Here is a 15,688-nt window from a genome sequence, read left to right as displayed (position 1 = left end):
GACGCGCCCCCTTTCGACCATACAAAAAATTCCGCGCCCCTCCTCTAGTCAAGATTATTAAAATTTATTGGTCGTATCGAGCAGTCTGGAATGCATTCTCTCAGCGGTCGCAGGTTTTTTATACTTAAGTACACAGATGGCCCGCGCCCCCCTTTAAGGTTGGTTTTAGTGTCACGCGGACTGTCAGTGCGGATCGCTCCGCACAGCCGATCTGTATGAACTGTTATGGAGCGGAGCGGTTCCTCCGGACCGCATTACTCCAAAACGCTCCCTAGAAGTTCATACAGATTGGCCGTGCGGAGCGGGTCCGCACCGGACGGTCCGCGTGACACTAAAACCAGCCTAAAGGTATTTGTGCCTCCCCTGCGCAAAGACCTTTAAAGGGGGCGCACCCCCTACTTTAGGAACCAATGCCTAGTGTACCTATACTGTGTACACGTGACTGCGAATTCGTTACCAGGAGAGCAGGACGCGGCAAGGTCTTAGCACTTACTCTCACGATTTAAACTGCGCGTCCGCCGGCATCGTACGATACGGTCACAGTAAAAGGGAAGAGTATGACGTCTTCATAAAAATTGCTTGGGTAACGAACGTGAATGAAAAATTTTAAATTCTCCACTTACTTCTTGTACAGTCACGGAATGAAAAGGTTCGTCAGTTTTCAAATTGATTCCTTCAACGAATCGCGAGCACATATTACCTTTTGAAACTATGTTACAGAATAATCTCGAGTTAGTGAAAATAATCTTTAACTGTTCGTCAGTAAAGTTCAAAATTATTCAGATCAAAGGTGTTTGACGATTTATCTTGTCAAGAAGATTATTATGATTGATAAACTAAAACCTTCTTGTTGGTTCAACCTGCCATTATTATTTCTATTAAATAAAAACAAATATTGTCAATTGGTCAATGTCATCATTGCATTGCACTGATAGGATAGAAAAATAAACAAGCAAAACCTTATTCGTTAGCAAACGTCATATTTATTTAAATGTTAGCAGCACTGTTTCTTGCACTGTTATGTTGGCAGGTTTGACTCCCTTTTGTACCCTTTGCACCACCGGCCTGCACCACTGGTGGTGCAAAGGGTATTTTTTAATCCCTTTTGCACCACCAATAGTGCCGCCCTACCATTAACTGTAAAACGATTATCTATAATCTAGTCCAGTCAATGAATGCCTTAACGACGGTGTAGAGAGAAATCCGTGGAACACAATTTCTGACCTCGGGACTTTATTTAGCCTAGTTAGGTGGTGAACATAGCAAAAGTCCCCGCCCTTAGCCCTTGAGCCGGCGGGGAGAGGGGGGTTTAAAGGTACCACTTTTCGGTTTTTCGCTTAATCCTCGGAAACTATGCGTCCTAGTGACATGACTACTATGAACCAAAAAAAGCTTATTCAATTTGCTACAGGTGAGACCGTCAAGTTTTTCTATATCTTGTATAGTTTTTACGGCATCTGCTCTAGAAGGTCTGTAAAATTGGAAATTTTATTGTTGTCTTACATGTTCCTTTCAGGAGAAAATCGACTAAATCAACATTGAGCAAACACTATAGACATGCGGGAGCATGTTAAGCCTAGTTCCAGGGAGGGGACTGCACCGTGCGTATATTTAGACGAACCAATTAGAGCCACTTTTGACTCCTCATCATTCAAAAACTGCTGTGCATTAACACTTCAAATTTGGCTCATGTATTGAGACTTGCAAGATATACATCAGCTTCAAATTTCATAAATATACCTCAAACGGTTATTTAGGTATTTCCGTTCAAAAATCGATATTTAGAGCACTAAAATCTATCTATCACATGTGAAATGTTAAAATTTACTGGTTTTTTATTTGTTCCTATGTATTTACATAACTACCTTTCTGGATGCCAAATTTGAACCTTCGAGGTCATCTGGAAGTGGTTAGAATTTGGTCTGTAGGTCAGACATGTAGATTTTTGGACGTCAATATCTAAAGAATCGTTTGAGGTATATTTATGAAATTTGAAACTGATGTATATCTTGCAAGTCTCAACACATGAGCCAAATTTGAAGTGTTAATGCACAGTAGTTTTTGAGTGATGAGGAGTCAAAAGTGGCTCAAAGTGGTTCGTCTAAATATACGCACGGTGCAGTCCCCTCCCTGGAACTAGGCTTAACATGCTCCCGCATGTCTAGAATGATTGCTCAATGTTGATTTAGTCGATTTTCTCCTGATGGAAACATGTAAGACAAAAATAAAATTTCCAATATTACAGACCTTCTAGAGCAGATGCCGCGAAAACTATACAATTTATAGAAAAACTTGTGTACCTCACCTGTAGCAAATTGAATAAGCTTTTTTTGGTTCATAGTAGTCATGTCACTAGGACGCATAGTTTCCGAGGATTAAGCGAAAAACCGAAAAGTGGTACCTTTAAACCCCCCTGTCCCCGCCGGCTCAAGGGCTAAGGGCGGGGACTTTTGCTATGTTCACCTCCTAACTAGTCTAAATAAAGTCCTGAAGTCAGAAATTGTGTTCTACAGTTTTCCATCTATAATGCTTTATTGACTGGACTAATCATATAATATTAATATTATAAAGAGGAAAGATTTGATTGTTTGTACTGAATAGGCTCCGAAACTACTGGGCAGATTTGACAACATAACATAAAAATTAATAACAACCATTCATATCTACATACAACGAATAATTCCTAAAGTACCAGGGCAACATAATCATAAAGGAGCTATATCAAATTCTTCTTGGTTGATCCGATAAATAAACATGTATCATAAAATAGCTCCTTTATGGTTATGTTGCCCTGGTACTTTATTGTTACGTTGTATGTAGGATGTAGGCCCGGGGTATCGTGGGTCTGAAGTGAAATGTTTATAGGCACTTACACTTACACAAATTAAAACTTTTAGGTAGGTTTTGATTTATTTATAACAATTAAATTATTAAGTATTTTACAGTCTACTACTAGTTTTACAGTCGACTAGTAGCACAGCACTATTTGTTGGTGGTGCAAGAGGGATTTAAAAATACCCTTTGCACCACCAGTGGTGCAGGCCGGTGGTGCAAAGGGTACAAAAGGGTTTGACTCCTACAGTAGATACCTAGTCAACCTAGTGCAAGCGAAAACCGACACTAAGGTGACGAACCTTTTCATTCCGCGACTGTACATTCAGCGTCAAATAATTCATGACGTAATAGACCCAAAGTAGCCAAAAAGATGACAACACAACCTTATTCCAGTTGTAACAAATTTTAAGACGTATTGCGAACTTTTTGGCTACTTTGGTTGGATGTCACGAACTATATTTACGCTGACTGTAGTGCAATAGGGTTCTGTTTCTGCAGTTGGGTGCAAGATTAAAAATAATGATGATGATAGTTCTTTATTAATATCAAGTCCAAAATAATGACCCTGATCAAATCAGTGACCGGACTTCAGTAGCTATTCACTGACTCATAATGGGTTGATTGTAACAGGGACCTAATAACGCCATTGATTAGTAATTAAATCAAAAGCTTCTGTCTTCTGCAAAATCTTCTGCAAAAAAACAAAGTTTCAGACGTGAAATACCAAATAGGTTTCTGTACTGTAAATAAGACGTGTAGTTCCGTGTTCCGGTGGAGTAGGGACACTCCCAGTCTTTCCGTGTAAGTCGTAAATTGCGACTAAGGGACAAAATATTAGGCCTTCCTAATTCGTCTGGCCAACTTGGAGATAGTATAGTAGACCAAACCCTTTATTAACTATATTGATGACAATAATGCGTGGTCAGTTTAGTCTGCACATATTTGATGTACTTGAATTTGGTTATTCTTCTTACCGTTAGATAATTCCTGGCAATTAGTGGTGGAGACTAAATGACCTGATGATGATGGAATTTTTAGTCACTTTGTTTATGGTTAAGATACTCGACCCGCCATATTTAAAGGATTTAATTAATACAATACCGCTCGCATAAACATGGGTGTTATGCACAGTCACGTAATAATACAAAGGACGTATCCATACTGCTAAAATTAATGATAATTTATAGTCAAACTGGCTTTTGCTCGCGGTAGCGTTGCCAACATTTCATCAGCGAAATATAGTATTTTCCAAATTAAGGTGTAAAAAAATATAGTACATTTAAAAAAAATATAGTATTTTATGGCAAAAACAAAAAAAATAGACAAATATACAGTGTGAGTCACAATAAAGTGCACATATGAAAATAGATGAAACTAGACCTATTTTTATCGACAAAAAAGAGGTCAAAAAATTTTTAAGTTTTATTTTTATTTTTTATAGAATTTTTTTTCTTCCAATTACTTATTGTAAAGAAGACGTGATAACTTTTAAACTAAGAGGTATATCCTGATAAAATAAAAACAGTAATAATGCTAAATAGCAGGCGATACTAAAAAAAACATAAAATACTCAGAAAATGCCAACAAATAATAAAAAAATATACTTTTTGAAAAAAAAATCTGCTTTTAAATTCGTGTTTTTTTGGTAATTTGATAAATTTCTCCAAATAATGCCCCCATAACAGGTGGTTTTTATTACTTTGTGTTATTCTTTATCGTATTACCTTTGTTAAACCAAAAATTGCATGCCTCTATCCCTATCACAACGTTTGCAATGATCGTTTGAACAAAGGCCTGCCACCACATTATTCTCCGCTACAGGTAGAGACAATTTTAATTTTAACTAAAATGCTTATTTTACTTCGAAGACTTTTGTTTTTATTTGAAATCTAACTTCTCTTTATCAAAATTACAAATCTAGAGCCACTTTCAGTTTTGTTGTTAACGAAGCGTTGAATGGCGCGCCCGGAGAGGCTTAGTTCAAACGATCATAGCAAATGTTGTGATAGGGATAGAGACATGCGATTTTTGGTTTCACATAGGTAATACAATAGAGAATAATACAAAGTAATATAAACCACCTGTTATACGGGCATTTTTTGGAGATTTTTATCAAATAACGAAAAAAAAACACGAATTTTAAAGCAGATTTTTTTCAAAAAGTATATTTTTTTATTATTTGTTGGCATTTTCTGAGTATTTTATGTATTTTTTTCGTATTGCCTGCTATTTAGCATTATTACTGTTTTTATTTTATCAGGATATACCTCTTAGTTTAAAAGTTATCACGTCTTCTTTACAATAAGTAAGTATTGCCGGAATGAAATTACTTTAAATAAATTTGGTAAGTCATTTTCAGTATTTTTTAAAATATGCTGCCATTTTTGGCCTGTAGTTTTGTCAGTAAAGTCACTACAGTCTTTTACTTTAGCAAAAATTTCATTCAATATCGTTATTTCAGAGTATAGGTCGTCCATTTTGATACTCAACTTTAAAATTAACGTTGTCAATTTGACATTGACAAGTTCGTTACGCAAGCGTTCGGATACATGCTATCGCCTATCGGGTATGTTCACGGACCTCATCAAAGGAAATGGTACGTGCGCAATAGGTTATATGATAAAGTAACGTTCTTATTTTTTTAAATGAAGGATTTGTTTGTTTGATTTGTCGGTGTTGAAAATATAGTATTTTTGCGTACTATATATTTTTTCAACAGTATATAGTACGCAGACCCGAAATATAGTACAATACTATATATTATAGTACGGTTGGCAACCCTAGCTCGCGGATTCACCCGCGTGAAATTTAGTTTGTCACAGATCGTCATAAATTATGTTATTCTGAGTTATAAACAGTAACATCGTAAAGTTTCATCAAAATCCGTTCAGTAGATTTTGCGTGAAAGATTAACAAACATGTTGACATCCAGACATCCATAAAAACTTTCGCATTTATATTATTAGTAAGGTAATGTTAATATCAATGCAAAAAATGTCCTGACATTTCTTAATTTCACATAAATAAGTTAAGGTTTTCAAAATTAAAATAGTTCTTCTGATAGATAAATTTTCAACCAAGCCTACCTAAAATTATGCTCTATGATGTTTTAAAAGACTGCCAGACTTCAGTTAATATGCCATTATTGAGTTTTAATTGAACAATCAATAGTTGATTACCTAAAGCGTAGACAAGATTAAAAATTTAATTAGCAGTTGGTAGTACACTTCTGTAGTTCATCGTTGTATTACTCTTAGGCTGGGTTGCACCATCTTACTTTAACTTTGACAAACGCCAAAAATGTGTCAAACTCCATACAAAATACACCGGTTATCGTTATAGTTACGGTCAAAGTTTGGTGGTGCAACCCAGCCTTAGTCTTAAGGACTCTAAATACCAAGCCCGCCGACAGCCCAGTGACCTGGTGCCGGCGGCTTTATTTCAAAAGAATCATTCAACATGTCAAAAGTCGACGAATCATGTCGGCGAGTCGCGGCTTTATTTCAAAAGAATCATTCAACATTCAACAACAATATGTCAAAAGTCGTCGATTTGGAGAGGAGACTGCATTAGAATAATATGCAACAGTTCAAGCACAATACCAATCTAAAAGACTAACGTCAGTATTCACAAACATTACTATGAGCTCTCACAGTGCGCGCGGACGCACAGGGTGACACACGAACCAATCACAGAGCTCTATTCAACGCAGTGCGTTCCATTTGCTGCTTCACTTAAGCAAGCATCGTTTGTGAATACGGGCGTAATATAAAGAAATATTTCTAGATTTTTCTTCTAATTGTGTTATCCCCCTAACCGCATCAAGACCGCGGTCGGATGGACCCTATTACGACACAAGAGGTGTCGAGCGCTTAGCGATAGCTACGATTGGATGATTGGCCGCGCTACGTAGCTGCTGTCGTCACTATTTGAGGCATTTGCGAACTTTTGCACATGTTTTTCTATTCGTCGTTTCAGCCAAATGACGTCCACTGCTGAACAAAAGCCTCCTCCAAGGATTTTTATAGCGACCGATCCTGCGCTGCCCGCATCCAGGTACTTCCCGCGACCTTCACTAGATCGTCAGCCCACCTAGTGGAGCCTGCCCATTTATCTATTACTAGCTTTTGCCCGCGGCTTCACCCGCGTGAAAATTGGTTAGTCACAGATCGTCAAAAAATATTCTGGGTTATAAACAATAATACTGTAAAGTTTCATCAAAATCTGTTCAGTAGTTTTTGCGTGAAAGACTAACAAACATCCAGACATCCAAACTTTCGCATTTATAATATTAGTAGGATTATTATTTAATTAAATTTTACTTTTTTTTTATCCACAACGAGGAAGCTCTTGGCCTGTATCTCACGATTGATGATTAGGCCGAAGGTGGAAGCGAGCTTCACCCGGAATCCTCAACCAGGGAGGAACTGGCTATCTTACTGCTTCAGGGAAGAATTTGCTGGCAGGATGTAGCTTATATGAAACTCATTTTCACTACAATAACCTACACGTACCGATCTATGGGAAACTTTTCAGGGCAACTTCAAAATTAATGCTTAATTTGTTGTATTTTTTTTTACAATTACCTGAATATGATAATGAAACTTACATAAATTCAAAATTACTTCGCCTTTTTGTTGAATTTTCTATGCAACCCAAGACCAAAGTACCAGGCGGGCATAAACGCAAGTAAAAATAAGTCCATAAATATCCAATTTTCTCAATCCCTTCCATAGTTTTCCACGCAACCCGAGACTGCGTACCAGGCGATCATAAAATCGAGAAACACGGTTGCGCCTGCGGTTATCAGAGGTCACCCGCGGTGTCGGCTGTCCATTGTGATTCCAAGCAAAGTCCGAGTGTTCCGTTGACGGACAAAACATTGTGCGACACGCGCTGTGTTGATGTTTTGAAAGGATCGGACTTTGGATCGGAAATATTCTACAAGCAACTCAAATTAGTAGTTAGTTCTAAGTTTTGATAATAGATGGCGTTGTATTGAAATTGGCTCGCGGTGTGAAAGTATTGTTTTATACGTACGAGTTTTATCTTTGTAATACTGGTACCTTGTTTAGTTAAACTGCTATGATGCATAAAGCGACTTAAGGATGTTGTTACATTAAGTATGTAACGTTACAAAAAGTAGCTACAATGTACCCAAATTTCAGAACTCTTAAGTTATAACTTACAAGGTTTCTTCGGCTGTAACCGTAAAAATAAGTATTAAATAACATGATGCTACATTTACATCAATGCATACTGAATACTTTTAAATAAAATTATGTCGAAGTTTCCTTGATCACTCGTAATTTATGTATTTAAATTCAAGTTCAATACAGGAATTATATGTGATTTCAGAAACAAATGGAGGATTGTTTCTACACCCCCACGCTGTCCAGACGGGTTGTAGAGGCCTTATGATAGCATAATAATTATCTTCCTTGATCGCCTCTTATGACATCGGACTTAACGGAACTATTCCCATCTCTCGTTCCCACCGCTGCAACTCCTGTGCAGCCAGGATCTACAGCTTCACCGCTAATAAAAACCCAACCAGTGAACGTCAAGTTTGTCCCGGGAGAAACTTAAACTGTCATTAACAACGAAAATCAAATCAGACTTAGGTATAATTTAAATAAAAGAGTAAAACACTTACAAAAAGTCCCTGGACAGCGTCTTCCTCCAAATATACACCCACTGGTACCTATCCCCTGTCATCAGGTACGTCGCAACCAAAGCCACACCCCCCATAAGAGTGGGGCAGCCTCGTACAACGTACGCCACGGTAGCGCATACTATAGCGATGGATGCTAGAATCAGGCCCCGTCTTCTCTCCGCTTCTTCGAATCTTACGCCTGACTTTTCTGTCATCCTGGTACGTGCATTGGATTCTGTGGACAATGTAAAAGGAGTTACCAATCACAGAGCTGTGCGTTCGATTTGCTGCTTCACTTAAGCAAGCATCGTTTGTGAATACGGGCGTTAAACTACACTCGGCGTAAAAAAAATCGCACCTCCCGCGACAAACACTTTCAAACGTTATGAATCCCTACTTCCCACCGTCCTCTTGAATCACTCTATTTATTTAAAAAAACGCATCAAAATCCGTTGCGTAGTTTTAAAGATCTAATAGGGACAGAAAGACAGTGAAGCGACTTTGTTGTATATTATGTATGTAGTAGTGTGGGTAAAAAGTAGAATCATGTCTTACGTATTTATTTATTTAGATATGCACATAATACTGATTTACAGTGGCGGACTTAATTCTGGGTGGCATTCTCTACCAGTGACCTTAAGCACTTAGTCATTAGAAACCAAAAAAATATTTTCTTTAATAAAGGATAAATAATAGAGTTAAAAAGAGGTAGGATACCGAATTTTAAATTTATTAAAAACTAAGCAACGATCGAACGAACAAACGAAGCAACTTTACATTAAAATAACGTGATCGACAGACAGAATACCTTTCTCACTTTTAACCCGGCGTCAATGACGCTGGGTCATATTGACCCGAGGCATTTTCAAACGTTCATAATTTTTTTTTTGCGTCCATTTTGTGGTTGGGGCGTTCGTATAGCTGGAGATAGAACCTCCCTAAATTCATTCCGTTAGTTAACGTATTGTGACTCCGCTTGCGTAGCGAGATACACAGGCTTCAAATTAAAACGGGTCATTATGACCCGGCGTCATCGGTGGCGCGGTGATTTTGTGACTTACTTTTATTCGCTTATTTTGTGTTTAGTGCTAGCTTATGTTGTTCTTTTTTAAGTTTTAGTCAAAATGTCTTTGTTAAATGATCCAGCAAGAATGTAGCGTTGCTGGAAGAGTCGGATTCCGAGATTGAAGAATTTCAGGCTGTAATAGCCAGAACTTAGAAATGGCAACGAATGTGAAAAAGACGCAAGTAATGGGGACTCAGTCTTCGGATAATCTCGAACTTGCATTAGTACGACGCCGGCAAGTGCGTCATGCCACATTTACATGCCTAGACCATTTGATTACATACTGCACCAGTTGCAGCAGTTCCATGACTCTGAATGATGAAGTAGAAGACTGATCTCATTGTATCTGCATATAAAAAGTTGATTTTATCTCTTTTTCACTATATAACATTGTTGATTCCTATTAATATTAAAAATATTTACCAAAAACAAAAAATATAGACTCAAATGTGTTTCTATACATGATTTTTTCATGTTTTGTTTAAAAATTCATAAAAAAATATTTATTTCATGTATTCGTTTTATTTTTGTTTAATTAGCTCAGTAAAGAACCCTATATACATAGACAGTAATTAAAATTAAGATTATTTGTACAATTTCCTGAAAAATGATCGATGAAATGTGGGTCAATATGACCCGGGGTCATCGTCTTTGCAATTATTTTCACGTCATTGGCGCCGGGTTAATATTAGCACTCGGCCATGAGTTACTGACTTGAGGACTAATACGCGTATGATTAGAATTTAGATTACATAGTTAAAAGTAACGAAGTTATAATGAATCAGAGTTACAAATTGAATGATAGAGTTACTCGTAGGCCCAGTTTAGTTAAAATATAACCAATAAGATAACCAATTTTCATGTTACCAATGGTAAAAAAAGCCAAGTTTATTAAGTATCGTCCGAAAAACGCATTTTACTGATTAACCACTGTCATTTGATATAAAAACAATTGGTTATTTTAACTAAGGTTCAAGAAACTGGGCCTTAGCGGAAGATTTTATCTCTCAGAAAATGTATCAGTAAAGTGATAACTGACTAATAGTGGGTACTAATATTATTATTGTTCGCGCTGCTACATCAGCGCCACCACCGGCGACGCTAGCGCCCCCTATTATAATCAAGCATGCTCCATAGAAAGAAGTCTATGGAGCCGAGAGAATTTTTGTCTATGCGACGACCGCCAACGAAAGCGTCGCTTCCATTTTTTTACCGCCAACGAGAAAGGCTTTATTTTCTGTAATGTACCTATAATATTGTTTAAACCGAAGTAAACCCCAATGTTCACCGAAGAATGGCTTATTATTGAAAAGGCCCCTATTATCAAGATACTACAAACTATAACCTAAGCTCCAACATGTTTTTGGCGACCGTAGACATCACGAACACGAAGAAAACTGCTGAAAAACGATGATTCCGATGAAGAACCGATGCTAAACCCAAATCCAGGCCTCCATCCAAGATTCCAAGCACCTATATAACCTATTGCACGATTGTAATGCGCATGGAGTGTCGTAAAGTGTTTCATCCAAAGTTTTCATGTTAACTCGCTAAGTATATTTTCAAATTCTCCAAGCAACAGGTGGGTTCTTTTCTTGTCGCTCTTCACTGTCTTCCTGTTTGTGCCTTCGCTATTAGCTTTTGCACGCATTAAACACCACACGCCGAACTGTTTCAGTCTAATCGGGCCTACAACGTGGGGGTGCCTATCACGCGTGCTAACCTCTGAGCTGCCGATCTCCGCTTCTGCTGCGGGCGGCGTCAGGGCAGTTGTAAAGCTTCGGGGCATCGGGCTGAGGCTGCGACGCGCACGAGTTGCGCAAAGGACCGCTATACAAGTTTGACCTGCACATTTTATTTGCTTATTTCATTGTTTGTGCGCCAATATGTCTGAGAGTGATGACTATAACGAGAGTTCCGCCAAATTGGACCTCACTAAATTGTATAGGCAACGTAGTTCTATCAAAGGCCGTCTAACTTCAATTAAAAACTACTTGCAAACTATTAAATTGATCAACCCGAGTGACCTTAAAGGTGCAAAACTTAAGGAGCTCACTATTCGGTTAGAAAAATGTCAAGAACTATTTTCATCCTTCGATAAATTGCAAACTTTAATAGAAAATAATTCTGACAATTTAGATATTCAATTACAAGAGAGAGAATCAATAGAAAGTGACATGTACTCTGCCTTGTCTAGCTTCCAAGAAATAATTGAGTCTGCTACTCCAAATTCCAATTCAAAGTTTTGTGATGCATGTAGTGTTTCCAACGGCAGTCACTCGCAAGAATTCAATAATATCAAATTGCCAACGATAAAATTGCCTACATTTGATGGAAATTACCTAAAATGGCTAGAGTTTCATGACACTTTTGATTCATTAATTAATTCCAATGATTCTATTCCGGCAATAAACAAATTTCATTATCTCAGATCATCACTAGAGGGAAGTGCTCTTGTTGTTATAAAATCTATTGAATTTACATCCAAAAATTACCTTGTTGCTTGGGAATTGTTATGCGAGAGATACAACAACAAAAATATTTTGATTAATAATCACTTAAAGTCATTGTTTTCAATTGAGCTAATTAACAAAGAGTCTTATAAGGCATTACGCTATTTAATTGATAATGTCACTAAAAATTTGAGATCTTTGAATACTTTGGGTCTGCCCACCGATAGTTGGGATGCCTTGATAATATATTTAGTATCTTCTAAATTAGATACTTCTACCAATTGTAAGTGGGAAGAGCATAAGAGTACCTTACCAAGCTTGCCCACACTAGATAATTTCTTTCAATTTTTGCGAAATAGGGCTGCTATTTTAGAAACTACCTCTATAAATAAGGTAGAGAAGCCCGTCTATCAAACTAAAAGTTTTCAAAGGTCTAACAATAATACAACCAAGTCTTTTTCAGTGTCATTGGAAGACAATAGTGATGCAATTGCCACATCCTATACCCCTACATGTGTCATTTGTAGTCAATCTCATCCAACTTACCAATGTCCAACTTTCAAAAAGTTGTCTGTTGAAGACAGACTCAATGAAGTTACTCGACTAAAGTTATGTAATATTTGCCTTCGTAAGGGCCATATTTCTTCTCAGTGTAGACTGAAAGGATCATGTCGTATGTGCAAGTCTAGGCACAATACTTTGTTACATTTTGACAAACCCAATATTAAGGAAGCCGATAACATTACTGTTCCTTCCTTGCCTATATCTCTCTCAGCTGTTTCAGTTGGCCAAGTCCTCCTATGTACTGCTATGGTTGAGATTGAATCCAATAACAAATTGTACCAAGCGCGTGCTCTGCTAGACACGGGCAGCCAATCGTCTTTTGTGACTGATGCATTTATACAAAAATTAAGTTTGCTTACCGAGGACATCAACTCGATGAGTGTGTCTGGGATCAACAATGTCGCGTTTTCTATAACAGAACGTTGTAAGTTAACTCTAAAATCAAAAGTTAGTTCATTCAAGAAGCAGGTGCAGTGCTTAGTTGTGCCTGAGATAACTGGACTATTACCATCTATGAATGTCAATATTGAACATCTTAACTTGCCTACCGATCTTGAGCTTGCAGATCCTCTATTTTACTGTCCCTCCACTGTCGATATACTTTTGGGGGCAGACGTTTTCTGGGATATTGTAGGTTCAAAGCGAATTAAGTTAGGATCTAACAAACCTATTTTGCAACAATCCCACTTAGGGTGGCTAATTTCTGGGCCTATAAGTAATACCCAGCCTAATAAAGTAAACTAATTTCTGGGCCTATATGTGATATCCAGCCTAATAAAGATTAATTTCTGGGCCTATATGTAAACCCAGCCTATAAATGTAAACTATTTTCTGGGCCTATTTAATACCCAGCCTAATTTATACTAATTTCTGGGCCTATAAGTCATACCCAGCCTATTCTACAATCAAAATCTAATGTTCATTGTTATTTCAGTAAGGGAATACATGATTCACTAAAGTTATTTTGGGAAATTGATTAATTTCACCCCCATATGTTAAAGTTAAAAGTTACCTAATTTTAAACAAAAATACAAGACTCTTAGGGGTAAGTTAGTCTCCTAAACTAGATTAATTGCATTTCAATTGATATCGATTCAAATTTGCCAATTACTAAACTATTTTATGCATGACATGTAAAATCTTTGACCCACTGGGACTATTATCTGCATGCTCTATTAAAGCCAAAATTATACTATAAAAGCTTTGGAGCCTAAAATTGGACTGGGATGATCCAGTGCCGCCTAACTTATCCAAAGATTGGTCTATAATTGCCAACAATCTAAATAAACTATCTTCATTATACATACCTCGCCATGTTGTTTGTAATGAACCCATATCAATTGAGTTGCATTGTTTTGTGGACGCATCACAGGATGCCTATGGCACCTGTATCTATCTGCGCTCAATTGACAAAGATAACAATGTTTCAGTCAAGTTATTATGCGCCAAGGCTCGAGTCGCGCCTATCAAACCTACAACTATTCCGCGACTGGAGCTCTGTGGTGGCCTCTTGGGAGCTCGCCTATGTTCTAAATTGATAAAATCTCTAAAATTGGATTTTAAACAAGTAGTATTTTGGACTTACTCTACAATTTTATTAAGTTGGATCAAAACACCTCAAAAATTACTAAAAGCCTTTGTTTCTAACAGAATTCAAGAAATTAACGAGCTCACAAGCGGTCACACTTGGCGACACGTTCCTACGGATCTCAATCCGGCTGATTTGGCCTCTCGAGGAGTCGAACCCCAAGACCTAGAACCTACTAGTATATGGTGGTCAGGGCCTCCTTACCTAGCACACGATTATGTAGAGTGGCCACAGCAACTTATTAATTTTTCTGTTGAGGTTCCCGAATTAAAAGTTCATTTTTTAAATATTGAAAAACCTACATTTATTGATTTTGACAAATATTCATCCTATAGTAAATTAAAAAGAATATTTGCCTATGTATTGCGATTTGCCAACAATGTTAATAAAAACAAAGCTAAGATTACGGGCTCACTACAAGTTGAAGAGTTGAATAAATCTCAAACATTGTTAATTAAATTCTGTCAATTTGAATCTTTTCATACAGAAATTAATACTATTTCAAAGAGCCAACCATTGCATCATAAGTCTAAACTTTTACCTCTAAATCCATTCCTCGACGCAGATGGCGTCCTACGAGTAGGAGGAAGGCTAAAATTATCTAATCACGAGTTCGATAAAAAACATCCTATAATTTTAGATAAACATCGATTAACTAGATTGATTTTAATTGATGAACATTTACGTCTTTTTCACGCAGGGCCTCAGCTCCTGCTAGCTTCTATCAGGGACACCTTCTGGCCCCTGGGTGGCAGGGCGCTTGCTCGCAGCGTCACGAAGGCCTGCGTCACTTGCATCCGTTGGCGCGGCAAGACTATGTAGCCCCTTATGGGCCACTTGCCGGTCAACCGCACTAATGTGTCATTCCCATTTTATTATTGTGGCGCCGATTTTGCTGGGCCATTTCAAATATCCAGTCGTAAAGGACGTGGCAATCGCATCACCAAATGTTATCTATGTATATTTGTATGTCTTACAACCAAGGCTGTCCACCTTGAGGTGGTCAGTGACCTAAGTACTGAAGCTTTTATTTTATGTCTTCGACATTTTGTATCTCGCCGCGGCAAACCCCATACGATCCATTGCGACAACGGCACTAACTTCGTTGGGGCAAACAATGAACTAAGTAGAATGTTGCGGTCAAGTCGTCAGCCCGTATGCAATTTCACTAGTAGCGAAGGCATAACCATGAAGTTTATACCGGCATACTCCCCCAATTTCGGCGGTTTATGGGAGGCCGGCGTTAAATCGTCAAAATTTCATTTAAAACGGGTCGCGGGCAATAGTTCACTAACATTTGAAGAACTTACTACGCTCTTCGCGCAAATAGAGTCAATCCTCAATTCCCGCCCCCTGTCACCTCTATCTTCCGATCCTCTTGACCTGACTCCTATCACTCCTGGCCACTTCCTCATCGGTCGTCCACTCATGTCGGTGCCATCTCATCCGCTTGAAGAACTGAAGTCTACCAATCGCTACCACATCATAGAGAGACTCCGGCAGCAATTTTGGGACAGATGGAGGAC

The 15,688-nt window shown here is 37.9% G+C and overlaps 1 protein-coding gene across 1 annotated transcript in view; it reads right to left on the bottom strand.

Annotated features, from left to right (window-relative positions):
* LOC135082859 (long-chain fatty acid transport protein 1-like) overlaps positions 1-15,688 on the bottom strand; it is a 29,612-nt gene that overhangs the window by 11,522 nt on the left and 2,402 nt on the right. The window contains exon 2 of the mRNA XM_063977619.1: positions 8,492-8,726. Coding sequence (XP_063833689.1) covers positions 8,492-8,706 — 215 coding nt within the window. The 5' untranslated portion in view covers positions 8,707-8,726. The remainder of the gene's footprint in view (positions 1-8,491; positions 8,727-15,688) is intronic.

Source organism: Ostrinia nubilalis, chromosome 22, assembly GCF_963855985.1.
Source record: "Ostrinia nubilalis chromosome 22, ilOstNubi1.1, whole genome shotgun sequence".
In the NCBI taxonomy this organism is placed as follows: domain Eukaryota; kingdom Metazoa; phylum Arthropoda; class Insecta; order Lepidoptera; family Crambidae; genus Ostrinia; species Ostrinia nubilalis.
The sequence above is the reverse complement of the archived record's forward strand: the minus strand, read 5'-3'. Positions and strand labels throughout refer to the sequence as shown.